This window comes from Chelonia mydas, chromosome 1, assembly GCF_015237465.2.
Source record: "Chelonia mydas isolate rCheMyd1 chromosome 1, rCheMyd1.pri.v2, whole genome shotgun sequence".
NCBI classification, from domain to species: Eukaryota; Metazoa; Chordata; order Testudines; family Cheloniidae; genus Chelonia; species Chelonia mydas.
In genome coordinates, this window is record NC_057849.1 from 344,902,496 (window position 1) to 344,928,260 (window position 25,765).

General features: G+C 64.8%; 1 protein-coding gene across 3 annotated transcripts in view; it reads right to left on the reverse strand.

The window, feature by feature from the left end:
- Nucleotides 1–315: 315 nt before the first annotated feature.
- The window catches only part of MIOX (myo-inositol oxygenase), a 44,954-nt gene continuing 19,504 nt past the window's right edge, over nt 316–25,765 (reverse strand). Inside the window, exons 2-10 of one of the 3 annotated variants that reach the window (XM_037889474.2) lie at nt 8,474–8,554; nt 5,915–5,995; nt 5,253–5,415; nt 4,890–5,002; nt 4,314–4,423; nt 3,736–3,803; nt 2,511–2,560; nt 1,947–2,059; nt 316–1,081 (exon numbers count right to left, since the gene is read on the reverse strand). In XM_037889474.2, the coding sequence (XP_037745402.1) occupies nt 973–1,081; nt 1,947–2,059; nt 2,511–2,560; nt 3,736–3,803; nt 4,314–4,423; nt 4,890–5,002; nt 5,253–5,415; nt 5,915–5,995; nt 8,474–8,554 (888 nt within the window). In that variant the 3' untranslated portion in view covers nt 316–972. The remainder of the gene's footprint in view (nt 1,082–1,946; nt 2,060–2,510; nt 2,561–3,735; nt 3,804–4,313; nt 4,424–4,889; nt 5,003–5,252; nt 5,416–5,914; nt 5,996–8,473; nt 8,555–25,765) is intronic. The other 2 variants (XM_037889475.2, XM_043521527.1) reach the window with 2 other exon arrangements.

A 25,765-nucleotide genomic window follows, 5' to 3' on the forward strand; every position in this document is an offset into this window, starting at 1 on the left:
CTCCACCATGTGAACCACCCCTGGGGTGAACAAAGGAGCCTTGGTGTAGGAGGAGATGCTGCGTGTGCAGGCCCGGAGAGCAGGTGCTGAGGCAAGCTGCACGAGGGCCTTGGGCTGAGCCCAGTGGGGCTGGGTCTGAGTAGATGGTAGAGGCAATGGTGGCGGCTGCCCCCTAGGAGGAGCAGGAGAGCCAGGCCAGGGGAGATGAGTTACCGGTGCCCCCAACATGCCAGCATCAGCTCAGTACCCTAACTCCCTACCCCAGTTGCTGTGATGCTAGCTCTACAGCGTGCATGGGACAGGTCCAGCACCATGTATGCTAACAACCTGTTTATTGAGCTCTGAAAACAACCCCCAGCACAGCGGCGCCCCCGTTGAAGGGGAGATCAGACACAGTCAGCGGCGCTGCTCCTGCGTACCCCGCCCTGGCTGCAGGGGGCTAGAAACTCTGAGCCGGGCCGGGGGCTTTCAGCTGCTTGATAATGACTGTGTGGGCTTGTGCAGGGGCAGAGTGAGGGGCAAACGAGGGGTGCTTTGTGGAGGAAGCGGTGTCTCTAAGCAGGGGGTGGGCCAGGGCGGGGGGGCAGCTTGGCTGGCCCAGACAGGGGCGGTGGTGGCTGCAGCTTGCTCTTTGCCCATGTGGCATTCTGTAAAGTACCCGGGCGTCCACGAGCTGGAGTGGGGAACAGAATGAGAAATGTGGCAACGAGCGGAGCCATCTCCTCTCGCCGCTTCCACCCGCATGTACCTTCCCCGGCCCCGGGCGCCTGGATCCCCTAGCAGCCCAGCCCAGTGGCTCTAGGGGACCTCCTTGCAGGCTGATCGGTGGGGGAATGCAGGGCCAGGCCTGAAGGCGGCTGTTCCCTGAAGGCTGGCTCCTGTTGTGCTCAGGGATTGAGCTCAGCCAGCTGGGTGAGGGTGGAGGTGGGTGGGGATGCTGTCTCGGGGCCAGGTGGGTGCTTGCTCTGCGGGTCACCAGTACAGCTGGCCGGGGCAGTACTTGTCAATCAGGGACTGGTAATACGGCTTCAGCTGCGTCACGTCGGGCAGATCCTTGCACTTGGTGTAGAGATCAAACTTGCTGCAGGGAGCAGAAAGCAAAGGCTGAACTAGGCTGTTCCCCTTCTGCTGTCCCTGCCCCACTCACCTCCCAGGAACCTGGCTGCACCCTGCCCCATAGCAACAGGGCAAACATCCCAGGAAGGCAAGGATAATCCACCCCAATGCTGCTCTCTGTCTCCACCCCGTGGAGCATGGAGGTGATCAATTCTGTCCCATGTCTGTAACTGGGCTAGCTCTCTCCAGGGCTCCCTGTGGGCGCAGCAACTCGTTCCATATATGCCTCCTAGCCAAAGCCAGTCCCCAAACACTGACCCTCAGAGACCAGCCTCAGCCAGCGAGCCTGCCCCCTTCCCCAGCCACAGCCCTGCCCCCATTCCCTGCTGACTCCAGCCTCTCTCTGTTCACCCTGATCTCAAACCCTGTGATTGCCAGATGGGATCAGCCCTGAGGTCCCCCCAGTCCTGGATCCTGTCTCCAAGAGCGGATGGAACCAGTTGTGCGAGAGAAAGGTGCAAGCACTCTGTAATAGAAGGTGGGGAGTGGGGAGGATCCCACATTAGGTCCCCTCCTGCTCTCTAATAATTGGAACACAGCTCAAGCCCAAAAGCTTAATATCGGTGCAAAAACATGTTAGCATCAATAACTGTGTGTGTTCCTATTGGCCACATAAAATGTCCAAGGCCTGGGTGAATCTTAAATTTTTGGCCTTGATGACTTCATGTGGCAGAGAGTTCCACAGCTCGCTGGTACTCTATGTTGTGGGGGGGGGGAATATTTCCTAGTATCGGTTTCAGATTTGCTGGCTTTGATTGCATGGCCGCTATGCCGATCCTCAGGGCCTGGCTCAGCAGCCCCTTCCCCTCTCCCCAGGGCTGGGCACGCACTTGAATTCCTTGACCCAGGCCAGCATGCGCAGGTCCTCGTTGTTGCACAGGTGCATGTAATCCCCGCCCGTGTGCCAGGGGTAGAAGGAGTGGAAGCGGATCATGTAGAAAGCCTGCACGAGGAGAAAGGGTGAGAGGGCCAGCATCGGCCTGGACCCAGCCATCCCACCAACTCTGATGCAGCCCAGCCCAGGGGGCAGCTGCTCCTTCTCCAATCCCCAAATCTCCCCTTTGTGTCCCCAAGGCTTTTGGTACCTCATCCTGAGAGCCTGCGTGGGCGGGGGGGGTATCAGCCCTGTGCCAATGGGGCATCAAGGAGTAGGTGGAGGCAGAGGAACCGGACTGTGAAGACCTCCTGCTGCTGCAGGGGGTAGCATAACCCAGCTGGACAGCAGGGGAAAGCCGATGGGGCAAATGCCCAGCGTGCTGTCCCTGGGGGCAGCAGGAGACAGTCCTGGGGGATTGGCTCAGCTGGGGGGCAGGCATGAACCAGTTCTCACAGCTACATACCCCCATTTTGCCCCCCACCCCCCCAAAAGCCTCCAAAAATCCCAAACCACTTACCTCCTGGGGGAGAGCAAAGTTGTTGAATTTCATGACTTTGTACATGTACTCTGGGGAGAAAGAGCAGTGTTAGCCCCATGAGCCCAGGCACCCAGACTGGCTCCAACGCCCTGTCCCAGCCTGTCTGCTCACAAGACCCTGCTACCCTTCTCGGAGCTTGGGGGCTGTGCCAGCCAGAAATGAACCTGCAGTAAGGAGTGCATGTAGCCCTGCAGCTCCGGGCCCCCAGCTGAAAACCAGGCCCTGGGTGCTTCTTGCTGGCACCCTTGATCGCTGCCCACATCTGACAATATTAGCCCCGGTGCCAGGCGCTGTGCAGATCAGTCAGGACGGAGCACCCACCGCAGGAGCTGACAATGCCAAAGAGAGTGCAAAGCAGGGCAGGCGTGCAGCCCGAAGGATGCAGGGGTGGGAGAAGGCAGAACTGGGTTCTTCTGTTCCTGATTCTGACAGTGATTTGCAATGGGACCTTGGGCAAGTCTGTGCCTTTGTTTCCCCAGCTGTGAACGGGGGATACACAAGTCATGCACTACCTACTGGCGCACCTCCGTTAACTGGCAGCAGCAGTAGGCTGCTATCCTCTGTGGCCCAGCCACTAGCGGGCGACAGGAGAGATGCTTTGCAAGGGTATTCCATCACAGTGCCCTAAGCCCCTGTGGATGAGGAAGGGCCGCTGGGGGGAAGATCCCGGTTGCTCTGGGCAGAGGAGAGGATCATGTGTCTGGAGAGCCGCCCCCGCACCCACCATTTTGTTTCTCTGCCAGCCGGCTGCTCTTTGGTGGCGGCTATTGGCCTGGAGGGGTGCACAGGCCGAGGGTGCAGCAAGGTGAGAAGAGGGCCCGGGAAGCAGGGCCCGGCGTGCAGGAGGTGGGGAGTGGGACAGTGGGGCAGGAGAGGGCGGTGGGTTTGGGAACTGCAGGTGGGAAGGGGGGGTGCAGCTGTGGTCCCAGGGGCGAGGGAGATAGTGCAAACGAAGCCCTATGGGACATTGACCACAAGGGGCAGGGGAGGGCCCCCAAGGAGCGAGACGAGGGCGAGCCGGGAGGAGAGGGCAGCCGAGAGCTCCAGGAGCAGGGATCTGCTCCCACTGGTGCATTGACCCTCACCCTGAAGGGCCCTGGAAGCAAATCCCCACCCCACCCCCGGCTTCGTTCTCCAAGGGGCTTCCGGAGCCAGGCCCAGCCCTCGGCCGCAGCCAGGAGCCCCCCACCAGGCACGCCCTTACCGTCGTGGCCCCAGGACATAAGCACGTTGGCCAGGCCGCTGTGAGGCTGGTAGATCCCGTACTGCGAGCTGAGCAAGAGAGAGAGCCGGTCAGCGGAGGTCCCGGCGGGGCCTCAGCCCTCCCGCCTCGTCCCCTCTCCTTGGGGGAGCGCCCCGCAGGGCGACAGGGCACGAGCACTGGCTCCGAGACACAGGCCAGGTGCCTGCAGGCGGGTGCGGAATATGAGCCGCAGTAACAACCGGCCGACTCGGCGTGTTAATTGTTGGGGAAACTCAGCCTCGTGCCCCCCATTGGGGGGGAAGGGGGCAGGACCCAGACCCACCCCTGAGGGGCGCAGCGGGGACTCGGGACTACAGCTGTGCCATTGGAGGGGGATTACACCTCACCCGCCCCAGTGCCCAGCTGCTCTCATCACCCCAGGCCCAGCGCTCTGCTGCTCCAGCCTGCAGACCTTGGGAGGCTGCTGGGTGTAGGGGCGGCCGGGGGGGCAGGCAGAGCTGGCCCAGTGGGTGGCTGCCCTGTAGGGTGCGGTGAGCCTAGGGGTCACTTCACTGCCCTGGCGGGGGGAGGGGACTCACTTGTACAGGGGGTTTTTTGTGTCTGGGTTGTCGTGGAAGGTGGAGTCGCTGAAGACGACGGACTCCTGGACCCTGCAGCCCACGGGGAACGTGTCGCCCACCACGGCCCACTGCAGAGAGAACATGGGAACAAAGGGCTTGCCAGCCAGGGCCGAGCTGAGGGCCACCTAACCCAGTGTCCTGGCTCCAACCATGGTCCCTTCAGTGGGTAGCTGGCGGGGAGGGTAATCTGCCCTGCACCAGCCCCATCCTGGGCTCTCGTAGCCAGATATCAGCGTGAGCTCACCCATCGCCTTGCATTTGTGAGCATTAACTGTAATAGCTCCAGATCTCCATAGGACCCACGGACGCGGCCCTTCCCTCTGAATCTTGCTGGGTGCTTGGCCCGTCCCGCTGGAAAAACACAGTTGAGGAGCTGGCCAGGGATGGGGGACGACCCCCACTGGCTCCCGTTGCAAAGGGCTCTGTGTCTCTGGCAGGTGGCCGGCATGCACCCAGCCCCTTAGGGCATTGCCCCCCCTCATTCCCCCTCCCCTGGCTGATCCCCAGGGGTCACACGGGGGTAACCAGTCATACTGAGTGCATTCGACTGGAGCACACGTTGCCTCCACGGCTGTTCACCTGAGGCTCCCCGGCCAGGGCCAGGATTTTGCCCATGTCATGCAGCAGCCCGACCAGCTGGAACCAGTCTGTGACAGAGAGAGCAGAGAGGGGTCAGCCTGGGGCTGGGCTGGGGGCAGCCCACGGGCGGGGCTGTTTGGCAGCAGAAAAACCCACGCTGGTTTCTTGGCTGCACCCACGAGGAGCTGCTAATGCAGCAGCCTCTCGTCCCGGAGAAGGAAGGGGGTCGGTCCCTACCTACCCGGCTCTGTGGAGACCCCCACTGGGATCCCGCACCCAAGCTGCCCCAGTCCCAGCGCACAGAGGGGCTGGCCCTACCTTTGTCCGGGTGGGCCTGGCGGATGCCCTCGGCGGTCTGGTACGCGTGGTAGGAGTTGGGAAAGTCCACGTCAGGGTCTGATTCGTCCACCATGTTATCCAGTAAATCCAAGGCCTCCATGATGCTCATTCGGCGCTGGGCGCAGGCCCCGTACTCTGCACTCTGGGGAGAGGGGGGCTGGTGAGGCCCAGCTGTGAGCACAGGGGTCACTGCCAGCTCTAGGGGCCAGAAATGGGGTGGGGAAATGTCTGCAATAGCCTCACTCCCTTGGCTGGGGTTCCCAGGGACTGTTGGGGGAGCAGCGTTCCCTAAGGGGCTCTGGGCTGGGAGGAGGATGAGGCTCCCGTGGGCTGGGGTTCCCAGGGACTGTTGGGGGAGCAGCGTTCCCTAAGGGGCTCTGGGCTGGGAGGAGGATGAGGCTCCCGTGGGCTGGGGTTCCCAGGGACTGTCGGGGAAGCAGCGTTCCCTAAGGGGCTCTGGGTTGGGCTGGGGAGGGGAACGGAGGGGGCTCCCATGGGCTGGGGCTCCTGGGGAGCCGGGCTGTGGCTAACCCTTTCCTAGACACAACCGCTGGAGATTCATAGTCCCCTCTCAGGAAGGGGCTGGATCTGCAGTGCTGGAGGGGCACAGGTGGGGCTCTGGGAGTCCCCAGGAGACGTACCTTCTTCCGGACAAAGTCCACGGTCTGGTGCGTGTGCATCAGCAGGTAGGTGTTGTACACGCGATCGAGCAGCGGCCCGGCCTGGAACAACACACCCGTGACTCAGATGAGAGCCCAGGCCTGCTACTCCAGCCCCAGCCTCTTCCACAGGAGGTAGATATGGATCTCTGGCCATGGGGAGCAGGACGGGAGCGCTGGCTGTGGGAGGAGCTCCCGGCTATTCCAGTCCTGGTCACTCCCAGCAGGGGGTGCTATGGGGAGCGGGACGGGAGCGCTGGCTGTGGGAGGAGCTCCTGGCTATTCCAGTCCTGTCACTCCCAGCAGAGGGCGCTGTGGGGAGTGGGGCGGGAGCGCTGGCCATAGGGGACTCCCGGCTATTCCAGTCCTGGTCTCTCCCAGCAGAGGGCGCTGTGGGGAGTGGGGCGGGAGCGCTGGCCATAGGGGACTCCCGGCTATTCCAGTCCTGGTCACTCCCAGCAGGGGGTGCTATGGGGAGCGGGACGGGAGCGCTGGCTGTGGGAGGCGCTCCCGGCTATTCCAGTCCCGGTCTCTCCCAGCAGGGGGTGCTGTGGGGAGTGGGACGGGAGCGCTGGCTGTGGGAGGTGCTCCCAGCGATTCCAGTCCCGGTCTCTCCCAGCAGAGGGCACTGTGGGGAGTGGGACGGGAGCGCTGGCCATAGGGGACTCCCGGCTATTCCAGTCCCGGTCTCTCCCAGCAGGGGGTGCTGTGGGGAGCGGGACGGGAGCGCTGGCTGTGGGAGGTGCTCCCAGCGATTCCAGTCCCGGTCTCTCCCAGCAGAGGGCGCTGTGGGGAGTGGGACGGGAGCGCTGGCCATAGGGGACTCCCGGCTATTCCAGTCCCGGTCTCTCCCAGCAGGGGGTGCTATGGGGAGTGGGGCGGGAGCGCTGGCCATAGGGGACTCCCGGCTATTCCAGTCCCGGTCTCTCCCAGCAGAGGGCGCTGTGGGGAATGGGATGGGAGCGCTGGCTGTGGGAGGTGCTCCCGGCTATTCCAGCCCCGGTCTCTCCCAGCAGAGGGCGCTGTGGGGAGTGGGGCGGGAGCACTGGCCATAGGGGACTCCCGGCTATTCCAGTCCTGGTCTCTCCCAGCAGAGGGCGCTGTGGGGAGCGGGGCGGGAGCGCTGGCCATAGGGGACTCCCGGCTATTCCAGTCCCGGTCTCTCCCAGCAGGGGGTGCTATGGGGAGTGGGGCGGGAGCGCTGGCTGTGGGAGGTGCTCCCGGCTATTCCAGTCCCGGTCTCTCCCAGCAGAGGGCGCTGTGGGGAGTGGGACGGGAGCGCTGGCCATAGGGGACTCCCGGCTATTCCAGTCCCGGTCTCTCCCAGCAGGGGGTGCTATGGGGAGTGGGGCGGGAGCGCTGGCCATAGGGGACTCCCGGCTATTCCAGTCCCGGTCTCTCCCAGCAGAGGGCGCTGTGGGGAATGGGATGGGAGCGCTGGCTGTGGGAGGTGCTCCCGGCTATTCCAGCCCCGGTCTCTCCCAGCAGAGGGCGCTGTGGGGAGTGGGGCGGGAGCACTGGCCATAGGGGACTCCCGGCTATTCCAGTCCTGGTCTCTCCCAGCAGAGGGCGCTGTGGGGAGCGGGGCGGGAGCGCTGGCCATAGGGGACTCCCGGCTATTCCAGTCCCGGTCTCTCCCAGCAGGGGGTGCTATGGGGAGTGGGGCGGGAGCGCTGGCTGTGGGAGGTGCTCCCGGCTATTCCAGTCCCGGTCTCTCCCAGCAGAGGGCGCTGTGGGGAGTGGGACGGGAGCGCTGGCCATAGGGGACTCCCGGCTATTCCAGTCCCGGTCTCTCCCAGCAGGGGGTGCTATGGGGAGTGGGGCGGGAGCGCTGGCTGTGGGAGGTGCTCCCGGCTATTCCAGTCCCGGTCTCTCCCAGCAGAGGGCGCTGTGGGGAGTGGGACGGGAGCGCTGGCTGTGGGAGGTGCTCCCAGCGATTCCAGTCCCGGTCTCTCCCAGCAGAGGGCGCTGTGGGGAGTGGGACGGGAGCGCTGGCCATAGGGGACTGCCCGGCTATTCCAGTCCCGGTCTCTCCCAGCAGGGGGTGCTGTGGGGAGTGGGACGGGAGCGCTGGCTGTGGGAGGTGCTCCCAGCGATTCCAGTCCCGGTCTCTCCCAGCAGAGGGCGCTGTGGGGAGTGGGACGGGAGCGCTGGCCATAGGGGACTCCCGGCTATTCCAGTCCCGGTCTCTCCCAGCAGGGGGTGCTATGGGGAGTGGGGCGGGAGCGCTGGCCATAGGGGACTCCCGGCTATTCCAGTCCCGGTCTCTCCCAGCAGAGGGCGCTGTGGGGAGTGGGGCGGGAGCGCTGGCCATAGGGGACTATTCCAGCCCTGGCCTCTCTCTTGGCCCCTCCTAGCCCCAGCAGGGAGTGCAGTTCCTGCAGTCACCGGGTCGCCAGCCTGCTGGCCAGAGCAGATCGGCTCCAGCCTGAGGGCCTAGCACCGAGACCCGTCTCTGCCTAGACACGGGGGACTGACACCCCTGCCCGTGAGGTAGGTCCCAGATATCCAGTGGCAGACGACAGGGCGGCGGGAGCTCACCGTGTAATTCCTGTAGTCTGTTTTCAGCTTGCCATGCTCAGCCCCTGCCTCCGGCCGGTAAACTTCAGAGGGGTCTGCGTCCTGGGGCGAGGGAAGGCATGAGGGACCAGCGAGGGTAGCGCCCACCTGCTCCCCTCCCTGCCAGCCCCTCCCACCCGGCCCTGGCCAGGTCGCCCTTACCAGGGGCTATTGCCTCAATAGATCAAACTGTGTGCCCAGGTGGTATGTTTGTCTGTATGCTGGGTCAGTATGTCCAACTGTCCGTTAGTCCGTCACTCTGTCTGTGCATGTGTCTGTCTGTCCGTGTTCCACAGTGGACTCCCAGTTCCACAGAACATGTCAGTGAGCCTGAAAGCTCTCAGAGACCTGGTTCCCCAGCAGCCCACCTGCCGGGCCGGCCGGCACTGGGAACCCCGGAAGCCCGGACTCCCCAGCCGACTGCCAGGCAGGCTTCCGCAGAGCCCAGAAGTGCATGCGCCGGCAAGGGACCCGTCTGCTTCCTGCAAAAGTTTTGTTGCAATTGACACATTCCCACGGAACAGTTCGACTTCAACAAATCGGCATTTTCTGATGGACTCATGATCCAGTGGCAAATTCCCAACCAGCTCCAATGCCCAGCTCTGTGTCACTAGTGATACTCTACACCTTTCCTCCTCCTATAGTTCTGACAGGTTTCCATGCCCCCCCCCCAGCTATTATAATCCACCAATCAGACTCCAGTGTTAGCCTGCATGCTCTCCTTCTTGTCCAATGAGATGGCCATATGGCTCTGGAAGTCCTGTCTACTTTTTCCAGGACCCCTAGGTTGCAGGTTTGGTCACATGTGCACTTATACCACCATTCAGCCATTTTGGGGGGGAAAACAAGATTTTTTTTTGGTACTTTTTTTAATGTATCCTTACTGGAATCATTCAAAACAAACCAATAAATATAAATCTCATGCTTCTTCCTTATTTTTACTTTAAAATATATTTTGTGTGCAATTAGCACAAATCTAAATCAAGTTGATTAAATAATTGTACACAACCACTACAGTAGTACAAGTCTAAATAAATTAAATACATGCAACAAAGCTTAGTAACAGAGTAATAGTATATATATATATATGAGAAAAATCAATTTTTATATATACTCATGCATTATCCTCACTTTTGCTGTTAGTACAATTCTAAATTTAGTCAAATTACGTAATTGTACAAGTCTATATAGAATAAATACATGTAAAAAAATCTTAATAACAAAGGAATAAAAGAGAAGTGTTAAGTTATATATTTATGTAAGCAGTCAGAATGAGCTTTACCCTGACATCTGGTGGTGAGCTGTGGAAAAGGACTTCAGGGGCTGATCTTGTTTGCATGTAGCACCTTAGAGACTCACCACTTTATTTGAGCATAAGCTTTCGTGAGCTACAGCTCACTTCATCGGATGCATACTGTGGAAAGTATAGAAGATCTTATTATATACACACAAAGCATGAAAAAATACCTCCTCCCACCCCACTCTCCTGCTGGTAATAGCTTATCTAAAGTGATCACTCTCCTTACAAGGTGTATGATAATCAAGTTGGGCCATTTCCAGCACAAATCCAGGTTTTCTCACCCCCCCCCCCCGCCCCCACACACACACAAACCCACTCTCCTGCTGGTAATAGCTTATCTAAAGTGACCACTCTCCTTACAATGTGTATGATAATCAAGGTGGGCCATTTCCAGCACAAATCCAGGGTTTAACAAGAACGTCTGAGGGGGAGGGGGGTAGGAAAAAACAAGGGGAAATAAGTTACCTTGCATAATGGCTTAGCCACTCCCAGTCTCTATTCAAGCCTAAGTTAATTGTATCCAATTTGCAAATGAATTCCAATTCAACAGTTTCTCGCTGGAATCTGGATTTGAAGTTTTTTTGTTGTAATATCACAACTTTCATGTCTGTGATTGCGTGACCAGAGAGATTGAAGTGTTCTCCGACTGGTTTATGAATGTTATAATTCTTGATGTCTGATTTGTGTCCATTTATTCTTTTACGTAGAGACTGTCCAGTTTGACCAATGTACATGGCAGAGGGGCGTTGCTGGCACATGATGGCATATATCACATTGGTAGATGTGCAGGTGAACGAGCCTCTGATAGTGTGGCTGATGTGATTAGGCCCTGTGATGGTGTCCCCTGAATAGATATGTGGGCCCAGTTGGCAACGGGCTTTGTTGCAAGGATAGGTTCCTGGGTTAGTGGTTCTGTTGTGTGGTATGTGGTTGCTGGTGAGTATTTGCTTCAGGTTGGGGGGCTGTCTGTAGGCAAGGACTGGCCTGTCTCCCAAGATTTGTGAGAGTGTTGGGTCATCCTTCAGGATAGGTTGTAGATCCTTAATAATGCGTTGGAGGGGTTTTAGTTGGGGGCTGAAGGTGACGGCTAGTGGCGTTCTGTTATTTTCTTTGTTAAGCCTTTCCTGTAGTAGGTGACTTCTGGGTACTCTTCTGGCTCTGTCTATCTGTTTCTTCACTTCCACAGGTGGATATTGTAGTTGTAAGAATGCTTGATAGAGATCTTGTAGGTGTTTGTCTCTGTCTGAGGGGTTGGAGCAAATGCGGTTGTATCGCAGAGCTTGGCTGTAGACGATGGATCGTGTGGTGTGGTCAGGGTGAAAGCTGGAGGCATGTAGGTAGGAATAGCGGTCAGTAGGTTTCCGGTATAGGGTGGTGTTTATGAGACCATCGTTTATTAGCACTGTAGTGTCCAGGAAGTGGATCTCTTGTGTGGACTGGACCAGGCTGAGGTTGATGGTGGGATGGTTACCAGCAGGAGAGTGGGTTTGTATGTGGGGGGGTGAGAAAACCTGGATTTGTGCTGGAAATGGCCCAACTTGATTATCATACACATTGTAAGGAGAGTGATCACTTTAGATAAGCTATTACCAGCACGAGAGTGGGGTGGGAGGAGGTATTTTTTCATGCTTTGTGTGTATAAAAAGATCTTCTACACTTTCCACAGTATGCATCCGATGAAGTGAGCTGTAGCTCACGAAAGCTTATGCTCAAATAAATTGGTTAGTCTCTAAGGTGCCACAAGTACTCCGGTTCTTTTTGCGGATACAGACTAACACGGCTGTTACTCTGAAACTTGTTTGCATGGGCACTCTCGTTTGCATGGGCACACCCACCCTGCCTAGCATGATGGACTGCTTGCCCAAATGGTCACTTTGGCTGCTGTGGGATCCCCAGTCTCTCTGTTACTGGGGCAGGAGTAATAAAGCATTGTTATCCTGGTTATGTGAATCAAGGACAGTAGAACTGTACTTGGCATTTTATGACGGAGGGACTTGCCCTCAACTAAAGAGCACTCGCTAGGCAAGGGACGTGGGTTCCAAAACCCAGTGAATTGAGACAGGCTGGGGGAGGGTATATGTGCTGGGGAGTGTGGGCCCTTTTGAGGGCTCTAAACATTACTTTAATTCCTTCTCTTCTTCCATGGTGTAATAACAAAACTACTTTTGGCTCCATTAGGAGTCTTGTTTTATACTGCAGAGCTGAAATCACTAGCACCTAAGTGTGAGCATTAGACCTACTTTGGGCTAGTGGTGCCCCAGCACTGAGGCTCCCCCTATTACCAGCTAAAAGTCAGAGAGCTGTGTTAAGTTGGGGGGGCCTGAAGACAAGTTGGTCAGTGGACAGCAGGACAGTGAGCGGTGCGGATAGCTGGGCGGCTGGCGGAGAGGAGCAGACAGCAGGACAGCTGGCGGAGAGGCGTGGAGAATGGAGAGCGGAGTGGAGCGGATAGCTGACGTGGCAATTGGCTAGCGCAGAGAGCGGATAGCAGGGCGGCTGGCGGAGAGGCGTGGAGAGCGGAGTGGATAGCAGGGTGGCTGGCGGAGAGGCGTGGAGAGCGGAGTGGATAGCAGGGCGGCTGGCGGAGAGGCGTGGAGAGCGGAGTGGATAGCAGGGTGGCTGACGGAGAGGCGTGGAGAGCGGAGTGGATAGCAGGGCGGCTGGCGGAGAGGCGCGGAGAGCGGAGTGGATAGCAGGGCGGCTGGCGGAGAGGCGTGGAGAGCGGAGAGCGGAGTGGATAGCAGGGCGGGTGGCGGAGAGGTGTGGAGAGCGGAGTGGATGGCAGGGTGGCTGGCGGAGAGGCGTGGAGAGCGGAGAGGATAGCAGGGCGGCTGGCGGAGAGGCGTGGAGAGCGGAGTGGATAGCAGGGCGGCTGGCGGAGAGGCGTGGAGAGCGGAGTGGATAGCAGGGCGGCTGGCGGAGAGGCGTGGAGAGCGGAGTGGGTAGCAGGGCGGCTGGCGGAGAGGCGCGGAGAGCGGAGTGGATAGCAGGGCGGCTGGCGGAGAGGCGTGGAGAGCGGAGTGGATAGCAGGGTGGCTGGCGGAGAGGCGTGGAGAGCGGAGTGGATAGCAGGGCGGCTGGCGGAGAGGCGTGGAGAGCGGAGTGGATAGCAGGGCGGCTGGCGGAGCGGCGTGGAGAGCGGAGTGGATAGCAGGGCGGCTGGCGGAGAGGCGTGGAGAGCGGAGGGGATAGCAGGGCGGCTGGCGGAGAGGCGTGGAGAGCGGAGTGGATAGCAGGGTGGCTGGCGGAGAGGCGTGGAGAGCGGAGAGTGGAGTGGATAGCAGGGTGTCTGGCGGAGAGGCGTGGAGAGCGGAGAGCAGAGAGGATAGCAGGGCGGCTGGCAGAGAGGCGTGGAGAGCGGAGAGGATAGCAGGGCGGCTGGCGGAGAGGCGTGGAGAGCGGAGTGGATAGCAGGGCGGCTGGCGGAGAGGCGTGGAGAGCGAGTGGATAGCAGGGCGGCTGGCAGAGAGGCGTGGAGAGCGGAGTGGATAGCAGGGCGGCTGGTGGAGAGGCGTGGAGAGCGGAGTGGATAGCAGGGCGGCTGGCAGAGAGGCGTGGAGAGCGGAGTGGATAGCAGGGCGGCTGGTGGAGAGGCGTGGAGAGCGGAGTGGATAGCAGGGCGGCTGGCGGAGAGGCGTGGAGAGCGGAGAGCGGAGTGGATAGCAGGGCGGCTGGCGGTGAGGCGTGGAGAGCGGAGTGGATAGCAGGGCGGCTGGCGGAGAGGCGTGGAGAGCGGAGTGGATAGCAGGGCGGCTGGCGGAGAGGCGTGGAGAGCGGAGTGGATAGCAGGGCGGCTGGCGGAGAGGCGTGGAGAGCGGAGTGGATAGCAGGGCGGCTGGCGGAGAGGCGTGGAGAGCGGAGTGGATAGCAGGGCGGCTGGCGGAGAGGCGCGGAGAGCGGAGTGGATAGCAGGGCGGCTGGCGGAGAGGCGCGGAGAGCGGAGTGGATAGCAGGGCGGCTGGCGGAGAGGCGTGGAGAGCGGAGTGGATAGCAGGGTGGCTGGCGGAGAGGCGTGGAGAGCGGAGTGGATAGCAGGGCGGCTGGCGGAGAGGCGTGGAGAGCGGAGTGGATAGCAGGGCGGCTGGCGGAGAGGCGTGGAGAGCGGAGTGGATAGCAGGGCGGCTGGCGGAGAGGCGCGGAGAGCGGAGTGGATAGCAGGGCGGCTGGCGGAGAGGCGCGGAGAGCGGAGTGGATAGCAGGGCGGCTGGCGGAGAGGCGTGGAGAGCGGAGTGGATAGCAGGGCGGCTGGCGGAGCGGCGTGGAGAGCGGAGTGGATAGCAGGGTGGCTGGCGGAGAGGCGTGGAGAGCGGAGTGGATAGCAGGGCGGCTGGCGGAGAGGCGTGGAGAGCGGAGTGGATAGCAGGGCGGCTGGCGGAGAGGCGTGGAGAGCGGAGTGGATAGCAGGGCGGCTGGCGGAGAGGCGCGGAGAGCGGAGTGGATAGCAGGGCGGCTGGCGGAGAGGCGCGGAGAGCGGAGTGGATAGCAGGGCGGCTGGCGGAGAGGCGTGGAGAGCGGAGTGGATAGCAGGGCGGCTGGCGGAGCGGCGTGGAGAGCGGAGTGGATAGCAGGGCGGCTGGCGGAGAGGCGTGGAGAGCGGAGTGGATAGCAGGGCGGCTGGCGGAGAGGCGTGGAGAGCGAGCGGATAGCAGGGCGGCTGGCGGAGAGGCGTGGAGAGCGGAGTGGATAGCAGGGCGGCTGGCGGAGAGGCGTGGAGAGCGGAGTGGATAGCAGGGCGGCTGGCGGAGAGGCGTGGAGAGCGGAGAGGATAGCAGGGCGGCTGGCGGAGAGGCGTGGAGAGCGGAGTGGATAGCAGGGCGGCTGGCGGAGAGGCGTGGAGAGCGGAGAGCGGAGTGGATAGCAGGGCGGCTGGCGGAGAGGTGTGGAGAGCGAGTGGATAGCAGGGCGGCTGGCGGAGAGGCGTGGAGAGCGGAGTGGATAGCAGGGCGGCTGGCGGAGAGGCGTGGAGAGCGGAGTGGATAGCAGGGTGACTGGCGGAGAGGCGTGGAGAGCGGAGAGCGGAGTGGATAGCAGGGAGGCTGGCGGAGAGGCGTGGAGAGCGGAGTGGGTAGCAGGGCGGCTGGCGGAGAGGCGTGGAGAGCGGAGTGGATAGCAGGGCGGCTGGCGGAGAGGCGTGGAGAGCGGAGCGGATAGCAGGGCGGCTGGCGGAGAGGCGTGGAGAGAGGAGTGGATAGCAGGGCGGCTGGCGGAGAGGCGTGGAGAGCGGAGTGGATAGCAGGGCGGCTGGCGGAGAGGCGCGGAGAGCGGAGTGGATAGCAGGGCGGCTGGCGGAGAGGCGTGGAGAGCGGAGTGGATAGCAGGGCGGCTGGCGGAGAGGCGTGGAGAGCGGAGTGGATAGCAGGGCGGCTGGCGGAGAGGCGCGGAGAGCGGAGTGGATAGCAGGGAGGCTGGCGGAGAGGCGTGGAGAGCGGAGTGGATAGCAGGGCGGTTGGCGGAGAGGCGTGGAGAGCGGAGTGGATAGCAGGGCGGCTGGCGGAGAGGCGTGGAGAGCGAGTGGATAGCAGGGCGGCTGGCGGAGAGGCGTGGAGAGCGGAGTGGATAGCAGGGCGGCTGGCGGAGAGGCGTGGAGAGCGGAGTGGATAGCAGGGTGACTGGCGGAGAGGCGTGGAGAGCGGAGAGCGGAGTGGATAGCAGGGAGGCTGGCGGAGAGGCGTGGAGAGCGGAGTGGGTAGCAGGGCGGCTGGCGGAGAGGCGTGGAGAGCGGAGTGGATAGCAGGGCGGCTGGCGGAGAGGCGTGGAGAGCGGAGCGGATAGCAGGGCGGCTGGCGGAGAGGCGTGGAGAGAGGAGTGGATAGCAGGGCGGCTGGCGGAGAGGCGTGGAGAGCGGAGTGGATAGCAGGGCGGCTGGCGGAGAGGCGTGGAGAGCGGAGCGGATAGCAGGGCGGCTGGCGGAGAGGCGTGGAGAGAGGAGTGGATAGCAGGGCGGCTGGCGGAGAGGCGCGGAGAGCGGAGTGGATAGCAGGGCGGCTGGCGGAGAGGCGTGGAGAGCGGAGTGGATAGCAGGGCGGCTGGCGGAGAGGCGCGGAGAGCGGAGTGGATAGCAGGGAGGCTGGCGGAGAGGCGTGGAGAGCGGAGTGGATAGCAGGGCGGTTGGCGGAGAGGCGTGGAGAGCGGAGTGGATAGCAGGGCGGCTGGCGGAGAGGCGTGGAGAGCGAGTGGATAGCAGGGCGGCTGGCGGAGAGGCGTGGAGAGCGAAGTGGATAGCAGGGCGGCTGGCGGAGAGGCGTGGAGAGCGGAGTGGATAGCAGGGCGGCTGGCGGAGAGGCGTGGAGAGCGGAGTGGATAGCAGGGCGGCTGGCGGAGAGGCGTGGAGAGCGGAGTGGATAGCAGGGCGGCTGGCGGAGAGGCGTGGAGAGCGGAGTGGATAGCAGGGCGGCTGGCGGAGAGGCGCGGAGAGCGGAGTGGATAGCAGGGCGGCTGGCGGAGAGGCGCGGAGAGCGGAGTGGATAGCAGGGCGGCTGGCGGAGAGGCGTGGAGAGCGGAGTGGATAGCAGGGCGGCTGGCGGAGCGGCGTGGAGAGCGGAGTGGATAGCAGGGTGGCTGGCGGAGAGGCGTGGAGAGCGGAGTGGATAGCAGGGCGGCTGGCGGAGAGGCGTGGAGAGCGGAGTGGATAGCAGGGCGGCTGGCGGAGAGGCGTGGAGAGCGGAGTGGATAGCAGGGCGGCTGGCGGAGAGGCGTGGAGAGCGGAGTGGATAGCAGGGCGGCTGGCGGAGAGGCGCGGAGAGCGGAGTGGATAGCAGGGCGGCTGGCGGAGAGGCGTGGAGAGCGGAGTGGATAGCAGGGCGGCTGGCGGAGCGGCGTGGAGAGCGGAGTGGATAGCAGGGCGGCTGGCGGAGAGGCGCGGAGAGCGGAGTGGATAGCAGGGCGGCTGGCGGAGAGGCGTGGAGAGCGAGCGGATAGCAGGGCGGCTGGCGGAGAGGCGTGGAGAGCGGAGTGGATAGCAGGGCGGCTGGCGGAGAGGCGTGGAGAGCGGAGTGGATAGCAGGGCGGCTGGCGGAGAGGCGTGGAGAGCGGAGAGGATAGCAGGGCGGCTGGCGGAGAGGCGTGGAGAGCGGAGTGGATAGCAGGGCGGCTGGCGGAGAGGCGTGGAGAGCGGAGAGCGGAGTGGATAGCAGGGCGGCTGGCGGAGAGGTGTGGAGAGCGAGTGGATAGCAGGGCGGCTGGCGGAGAGGCGTGGAGAGCGGAGTGGATAGCAGGGCGGCTGGCGGAGAGGCGTGGAGAGCGGAGTGGATAGCAGGGTGACTGGCGGAGAGGCGTGGAGAGCGGAGAGCGGAGTGGATAGCAGGGAGGCTGGCGGAGAGGCGTGGAGAGCGGAGTGGATAGCAGGGCGGCTGGCGGAGAGGCGTGGAGAGCGGAGTGGATAGCAGGGCGGCTGGCGGAGAGGCGTGGAGAGCGGAGCGGATAGCAGGGCGGCTGGCGGAGAGGCGTGGAGAGAGGAGTGGATAGCAGGGCGGCTGGCGGAGAGGCGTGGAGAGCGGAGTGGATAGCAGGGCGGCTGGCGGAGAGGCGCGGAGAGCGGAGTGGATAGCAGGGCGGCTGGCGGAGAGGCGCGGAGAGCGGAGTGGATAGCAGGGCGGCTGGCGGAGAGGCGTGGAGAGCGGAGTGGATAGCAGGGCGGCTGGCGGAGAGGCGCGGAGAGCGGAGTGGATAGCAGGGAGGCTGGCGGAGAGGCGTGGAGAGCGGAGTGGATAGCAGGGCGGTTGGCGGAGAGGCGTGGAGAGCGGAGTGGATAGCAGGGCGGCTGGCGGAGAGGCGTGGAGAGCGAGTGGATAGCAGGGCGGCTGGCGGAGAGGCGTGGAGAGCGGAGTGGATAGCAGGGCGGCTGGCGGAGAGGCGTGGAGAGCGGAGTGGATAGCAGGGTGACTGGCGGAGAGGCGTGGAGAGCGGAGAGCGGAGTGGATAGCAGGGAGGCTGGCGGAGAGGCGTGGAGAGCGGAGTGGGTAGCAGGGCGGCTGGCGGAGAGGCGTGGAGAGCGGAGTGGATAGCAGGGTGGCTGGCGGAGAGGGGTGGAGAGCGGAGTGGATAGCAGGGCGGCTGGTGGAGAGGCGTGGAGAGCGGAGTGGATAGCAGGGCGGCTGGCGGAGAGGCGTGGAGAGCGGAGTGGATAGCAGGGCGGCTGGTGGAGAGGCGTGGAGAGCGGAGTGGATAGCAGGGCGGCTGGCGGAGAGGCGTGGAGAGCGGAGTGGATAGCAGGGCGGCTGGCGGAGAGGCGTGGAGAGCGGAGTGGATAGCAGGGCGGCTGGCGGAGAGGCGTGGAGAGCGAAGTGGATAGCAGGATGGCTGGCAGAGAGGCGTGGAGAGCGGAGTGGATAGCAGGGCGGCTGGCGGAGAGGCGCGGAGAGCGGAGTGGATAGCAGGGCGGCTGGCGGAGAGGCGTGGAGAGCGGAGTGGATAGCAGGGCGGCTGGCGGAGAGGCGCGGAGAGCGGAGTGGATAGCAGGGAGGCTGGCGGAGAGGCGTGGAGAGCGGAGTGGATAGCAGGGCGGTTGGCGGAGAGGCGTGGAGAGCGGAGTGGATAGCAGGGCGGCTGGCGGAGAGGCGTGGAGAGCGAGTGGATAGCAGGGCGGCTGGCGGAGAGGCGTGGAGAGCGAAGTGGATAGCAGGGCGGCTGGCGGAGAGGCGTGGAGAGCGGAGTGGATAGCAGGGCGGCTGGCGGAGAGGCGTGGAGAGCGGAGTGGATAGCAGGGCGGCTGGCGGAGAGGCGTGGAGAGCGGAGTGGATAGCAGGGCGGCTGGCGGAGAGGCGTGGAGAGCGGAGTGGATAGCAGGGCGGCTGGCGGAGAGGCGTGGAGAGCGGAGTGGATAGCAGGGCGGCTGGCGGAGAGGCGTGGAGAGCGGAGTGGATAGCAGGGCGGCTGGCGGAGAGGCGTGGAGAGCGGAGTGGATAGCAGGGCGGCTGGCGGAGAGGCGTGGAGAGCGGAGTGGATAGCAGGGCGGCTGGCGGAGAGGCGTGGAGAGCGGAGTGGATAGCAGGGCGGCTGGCGGAGAGGACGTGGAGAGCGGAGTGGATAGCAGGGCGGCTGGCGGAGAGGCGTGGAGAGCGGAGTGGATAGCAGGGAGGCTGGCGGAGAGGCGTGGAGAGCGGAGTGGATAGCAGGGCGGCTGGCGGAGAGGCGTGGAGAGCGGAGTGGATAGCAGGGCGGCTGGCGGAGAGGCGTGGAGAGCGGAGTGGATAGCAGGGCGGCTGGCGGAGAGGTGTGGAGAGCGGAGTGGATAGCAGGGCGGCTGGCGGAGAGGCGTGGAGAGCGGATTGGATAGCAGGGCGGCTGGCGGAGAGGCGTGGAGAGCGGATTGGATAGCAGGGCGGCTGGCGGAGAGGCGCGGAGAGCGGAGTGGATAGCAGGGTGGCTGGCGGAGAGGCGTGGAGAGCGGAGTGGATAGCAGGGCGGCTGGCGGAGAGGCGTGGAGAGAGGAGTGGATAGCAGGGAGGCTGGCGGAGAGGCGTGGAGAGCGGAGTGGATAGCAGGGCGGCTGGCGGAGAGGCGTGGAGAGCGGAGTGGATAGCAGGGTGGCTGGCGGAGAGGCGTGGAGAGCGGAGAGCGGAGTGGATAGCAGGGAGGCTGGCGGAGAGGCGTGGAGAGCGGAGTGGATAGCAGGGCGGCTGGCGGAGAGGCGTGGAGAGCGGAGCGGATAGCAGGGCGGCTGGCGGAGAGGCGCGGAGAGCGGAGTGGATAGCAGGGCGGCTGGCGGAGAGGCGTGGAGAGCGGAGTGGGTAGCAGGGCGGCTGGTGGAGAGGCGTGGAGAGCGGAGCGGATAGCAGGGCGGCTGGCGGAGAGGCGTGGAGAGCGGAGCGGATAGCAGGGCGGCTGGCGGAGAGGCGCGGAGAGCGGAGAGGATAGCAGGGTGGCTGGCGGAGAGGCGTGGAGAGCGGAGTGGATAGCAGGGTGGCTGGCGGAGAGGCGTGGAGAGCGGAGCGGATAGCAGGGCGGCTGGTGGAGAGGCGTGGAGAGCGGAGCGGATAGCAGGGCGGCTGGCGGAGAGGCGTGGAGAGCGGAGTGGATAGCAGGGCGGCTGGCGGAGAGGCGTGGAGAGCGGAGTGGATAGCAGGGCGGCTGGCGGAGAGGCGTGGAGAGCGGAGCGGATAGCAGGGCGGCTGGCGGAGAGGCGCGGAGAGCGGAGTGGATAGCAGGGCGGCTGGCGGAGAGGCGTGGAGAGCGGAGTGGATAGCAGGGTGGCTGGCGGAGAGGCGTGGAGAGCGGAGTGGATAGCAGGATGGCTGGCAGAGAGGCGTGGAGAGCGGAGTGGATAGCAGGGCGGCTGGCGGAGAGGCGTGGAGAGCGGAGTGGATAGCAGGGCGGCTGGCGGAGAGGCGTGGAGAGCGGAGTGGATAGCAGGGCGGCTGGCGGAGAGGCGTGGAGAGAGGAGTGGATAGCAGGGCGGCTGGCGGAGAGGCGTGGAGAGCGGAGTGGATAGCAGGGCGGCTGGCGGAGAGGCGTGGAGAGCGGAGTGGATAGCAGGGCGGCTGACGGAGAGGCGTGGAGAGAGGAGTGGATAGCAGGGCGGCTGGCGGAGAGGCGTGGAGAGCGGAGTGGATGGCAGGGCGGCTGGTGGAGAGGCGTGGAGAGCGGAGTGGATAGCAGGGCGGCTGGCGGAGAGGCGTGGAGAGCGGAGTGGATAGCAGGGCGGCTGGTGGAGAGGCGTGGAGAGCGGAGTGGATAGCAGGGCGGCTGGCGGAGAGGCGTGGAGAGCGGAGTGGATAGCAGGGCGGCTGGTGGAGAGGCGTGGAGAGCGGAGTGGATAGCAGGGCGGCTGGCGGAGAGGCGTGGAGAGCGGAGTGGATAGCAGGGCGGCTGGCGGAGCGGCGTGGAGAGAGGAGTGGATAGCAGGGCGGCTGGCGGAGCGGCGTGGAGAGCGGAGTGGATAGCAGGGCGGCTGGCGGAGAGGCGTGGAGAGCGGAGTGGATAGCAGGGCGGCTGGCGGAGAGGCGTGGAGAGCGGATTGGATAGCAGGGTGGCTGGCGGAGAGGCGTGGAGAGCGGAGTGGATAGCAGGGCGGCTGGCGGAGAGGCGTGGAGAGCGGAGTGGATAGCAGGGCGGCTGGCGGAGAGGCGTGGAGAGAGGAGCGGATAGCAGGGCGGCTGGCGGAGAGGCGTGGAGAGCGGAGTGGATAGCAGGGCGGCTGGCGGAGAGGTGTGGAGAGAGGAGTGGATAGCTGGGTGGCTGACGGAGAGGCGTGGAGAGCGGAGTGGATAGCAGGGCGGCTGGCGGAGAGGCGTGGAGAGCGGAGCGGATAGCAGGGCGGCTGGCGGAGAGGCGTGGAGAGCGGAGTGGATAGCAGGGCGGCTGGCGGAGAGGCGTGGAGAGCGGAGTGGATAGCAGGGCGGCTGGCGGAGAGGCGTGGAGAGCGGAGCGGATAGCAGGGCGGCTCGCGGAGAGGCGTGGAGAGCGGAGTGGATAGCAGGGCGGCTGGCGGAGAGGCGTGGAGAGCGGAGTGGATAGCAGGGCGGCTGGCGGAGAGGCGTGGAGAGCGGAGTGGATAGCAGGGCGGCTGGCGGAGAGGTGTGGAGAGCGGAGAGGATAGCAGGGCGGCTGGCGGAGAGGCGTGGAGAGCGGAGTGGATGGCAGGGTGGCTGGCGGAGAGGCGTGGAGAGAGGAGCGGATAGCAGGGCGGCTGGCGGAGAGGCGTGGAGAGCGGAGCGGATAGCAGGGCGGCTGGCGGAGAGGCGTGGAGAGCGGAGCGGATAGCAGGGCGGCTGGCGGAGAGGCGTGGAGAGCGGAGTGGATAGCAGGGCGGCTGGCGGAGAGGCGTGGAGAGCGGAGTGGATAGCAGGGCGGCTGGCGGAGAGGCGTGGAGAGCGAGTGGATAGCAGGGCGGCTGGCGGAGAGGTGTGGAGAGCGGAGTGGATAGCAGGGCGGCTGGCGGAGAGGCATGGAGAGCGGAGAGCGGAGTGGATAGCAGGGCGGCTGGCGGAGAGGCGTGGAGAGCGGAGTGGATAGCAGGGCGGCTGGCGGAGAGGCGTGGAGAGCGGAGTGGATAGCAGGGTGGCTGGCGGAGAGGGGTGGAGAGCGGAGTGGATAGCAGGGCGGCTGGTGGAGAGGCGTGGAGAGCGGAGTGGATAGCAGGGCGGCTGGCGGAGAGGCGTGGAGAGCGGAGAGGATAGCAGGGCGGCTGGCGGAGAGGCGTGGAGAGAGGAGTGGATAGCAGGGCGGCTGGCGGAGAGGCGTGGAGAGCGGAGTGGATAGCAGGGCGGCTGGCGGAGAGGCGTGGAGAGCGGAGTGGATAGCAGGGCGGCTGGCGGAGAGGCGTGGAGAGCGGAGTGGATAGCAGGGCGGCTGGCGGAGAGGCGTGGAGAGCGGAGAGGATAGCAGGGTGGCTGGCAGAGAGGCGTGGAGAGCGGAGTGGATAGCAGGGCGGCTGGCGGAGAGGCGTGGAGAGCGGAGTGGATAGCAGGGCGGCTGGCGGAGAGGCGTGGAGAGCGGAGTGGATAGCAGGGCGGCTGGCGGAGAGGCGTGGAGAGCGGAGTGGATAGCAGGGCGGCTGGCGGAGAGGTGTGGAGAGCGGAGTGGATAGCAGGGCGGCTGGCGGAGAGGCGTGGAGAGCGGAGTGGATAGCAGGGCGGCTGGCGGAGAGGCGTGGAGAGCGGAGTGGATAGCAGGGCGGCTGGCGGAGAGGCGTGGAGAGAGGAGTGGATAGCAGGGCGGCTGGCGGAGAGGCGTGGAGAGCGGAGTGGATAGCAGGGCGGCTGGCGGAGAGGCGCGGAGAGCGGAGTGGATAGCAGGGCGGCTGGCGGAGAGGCGCGGAGAGCGGAGTGGATAGCAAGGCGGCTGGCGGAGAGGCGTGGAGAGCGGAGTGGATTGCAGGGCGGCTGGCGGAGCGGCGTGGAGAGAGGAGTGGATAGCAGGGCGGCTGGCGGAGAGGCGTGGAGAGCGGAGTGGATAGCAGGGCGGCTGGCGGAGAGGCGTGGAGAGCGGAGTGGATAGCAGGGCGGCTGGCGGAGAGGCGTGGAGAGCGGAGAGCGGAGTGGATAGCAGGGCGGCTGGCGGAGAGGCGTGGAGAGCGGAGTGGATAGCAGGGCGGCTGGCGGAGAGGCGTGGAGAGCGGAGTGGATAGCAGGGCGGCTGGCGGAGAGGCGTGGAGAGCGAAGTGGATAGCAGGGCGGCTGGCGGAGAGGCGTGGAGAGAGGAGTGGATAGCAGGGCGGCTGGCGGAGAGGCGTGGAGAGCGGATTGGATAGCAGGGTGGCTGGCGGAGAGGCGTGGAGAGCGGAGTGGATAGCAGGGCGGCTGGCGGAGAGGCGTGGAGAGCGGAGTGGATAGCAGGGCGGCTGGCGGAGAGGCGTGGAGAGAGGAGTGGATAGCAGGGCGGCTGGCGGAGAGGCGTGGAGAGCGGAGTGGATAGCAGGGCGGCTGGCGGAGCGGCGTGGAGAGCGGAGTGGATAGCAGGGCGGCTGGCGGAGCGGCGTGGAGAGCGGAGTGGATAGCAGGGCGGCTGGCAGAGAGGCGTGGAGAGCGGAGTGGATAGCAGGGCGGCTGGCGGAGAGGCGTGGAGAGCGGAGTGGATAGCAGGGCGGCTGGCGGAGCGGCGTGGAGAGCGGAGTGGATAGCAGGGCGGCTGGCGGAGCGGCGTGGAGAGCGGAGTGGATAGCAGGGCGGCTGGCAGAGAGGCGTGGAGAGCGGAGTGGATAGCAGGGCGGCTGGCGGAGAGGCGCGGAGAGCGGAGTGGATAGCAGGGCGGCTGGCGGAGAGGCGTGGAGAGCGGAGAGGATAGCAGGGCGGCTGGCGGAGAGGCGTGGAGAGCGGAGAGGATAGCAGGGCGGCTGGCGGAGAGGCGTGGAGAGCGAGTGGATAGCAGGGCGGCTGGCGGAGAGGCGTGGAGAGCGAGTGGATAGCAGGGCGGCTGGCGGAGAGGCGTGGAGAGCGGAGTGGATGGCAGGGCGGCTGGTGGAGAGGCGTGGAGAGCGGAGTGGATAGCAGGGCGGCTGGCGGAGAGGCGTGGAGAGCGGAGTGGATAGCAGGGCGGCTGGTGGAGAGGCGTGGAGAGCGGAGTGGATAGCAGGGCGGCTGGCGGAGAGGCGTGGAGAGCGGAGTGGATAGCAGGGCGGCTGGTGGAGAGGCGTGGAGAGCGGAGTGGATAGCAGGGCGGCTGGCGGAGAGGCGTGGAGAGCGGAGTGGATAGCAGGGCGGCTGGCGGAGCGGCGTGGAGAGAGGAGTGGATAGCAGGGCGGCTGGCGGAGCGGCGTGGAGAGCGGAGTGGATAGCAGGGCGGCTGGCGGAGAGGCGTGGAGAGCGGAGCGGATAGCAGGGCGGCTGGCGGAGAGGCGTGGAGAGCGGATTGGATAGCAGGGTGGCTGGCGGAGAGGCGTGGAGAGCGGAGTGGATAGCAGGGCGGCTGGCGGAGAGGCGTGGAGAGCGGAGCGGATAGCAGGGCGGCTGGCGGAGAGGCGTGGAGAGAGGAGCGGATAGCAGGGCGGCTGGCGGAGAGGCGTGGAGAGCGGAGTGGATAGCAGGGCGGCTGGCGGAGAGGTGTGGAGAGAGGAGTGGATAGCTGGGTGGCTGACGGAGAGGCGTGGAGAGCGGAGTGGATAGCAGGGCGGCTGGCGGAGAGGCGTGGAGAGCGGAGCGGATAGCAGGGCGGCTGGCGGAGAGGCGTGGAGAGCGGAGTGGATAGCAGGGCGGCTGGCGGAGAGGCGTGGAGAGCGGAGTGGATAGCAGGGCGGCTGGCGGAGAGGCGTGGAGAGCGGAGCGGATAGCAGGGCGGCTCGCGGAGAGGCGTGGAGAGCGGAGTGGATAGCAGGGCGGCTGGCGGAGAGGCGTGGAGAGCGGAGTGGATAGCAGGGCGGCTGGCGGAGAGGCGTGGAGAGCGGAGTGGATAGCAGGGCGGCTGGCGGAGAGGTGTGGAGAGCGGAGAGGATAGCAGGGCGGCTGGCGGAGAGGCGTGGAGAGCGGAGTGGATAGCAGGGTGGCTGACGGAGAGGCGTGGAGAGCGGAGTGGATAGCAGGGCGGCTGGCGGAGAGGCGCGGAGAGCGGAGTGGATAGCAGGGCGGCTGGCGGAGAGGCGTGGAGAGCGGAGAGCGGAGTGGATAGCAGGGCGGGTGGCGGAGAGGTGTGGAGAGCGGAGTGGATGGCAGGGTGGCTGGCGGAGAGGCGTGGAGAGCGGAGAGGATAGCAGGGCGGCTGGCGGAGAGGCGTGGAGAGCGGAGTGGATAGCAGGGCGGCTGGCGGAGAGGCGTGGAGAGCGGAGTGGATAGCAGGGCGGCTGGCGGAGAGGCGTGGAGAGCGGAGTGGGTAGCAGGGCGGCTGGCGGAGAGGCGCGGAGAGCGGAGTGGATAGCAGGGCGGCTGGCGGAGAGGCGTGGAGAGCGGAGTGGATAGCAGGGTGGCTGGCGGAGAGGCGTGGAGAGCGGAGTGGATAGCAGGGCGGCTGGCGGAGAGGCGTGGAGAGCGGAGTGGATAGCAGGGCGGCTGGCGGAGCGGCGTGGAGAGCGGAGTGGATAGCAGGGCGGCTGGCGGAGAGGCGTGGAGAGCGGAGGGGATAGCAGGGCGGCTGGCGGAGAGGCGTGGAGAGCGGAGTGGATAGCAGGGTGGCTGGCGGAGAGGCGTGGAGAGCGGAGAGTGGAGTGGATAGCAGGGTGTCTGGCGGAGAGGCGTGGAGAGCGGAGAGCAGAGAGGATAGCAGGGCGGCTGGCAGAGAGGCGTGGAGAGCGGAGAGGATAGCAGGGCGGCTGGCGGAGAGGCGTGGAGAGCGGAGTGGATAGCAGGGCGGCTGGCGGAGAGGCGTGGAGAGCGAGTGGATAGCAGGGCGGCTGGCAGAGAGGCGTGGAGAGCGGAGTGGATAGCAGGGCGGCTGGTGGAGAGGCGTGGAGAGCGGAGTGGATAGCAGGGCGGCTGGCAGAGAGGCGTGGAGAGCGGAGTGGATAGCAGGGCGGCTGGTGGAGAGGCGTGGAGAGCGGAGTGGATAGCAGGGCGGCTGGCGGAGAGGCGTGGAGAGCGGAGTGGATAGCAGGGCTGGCGGAGTGGATA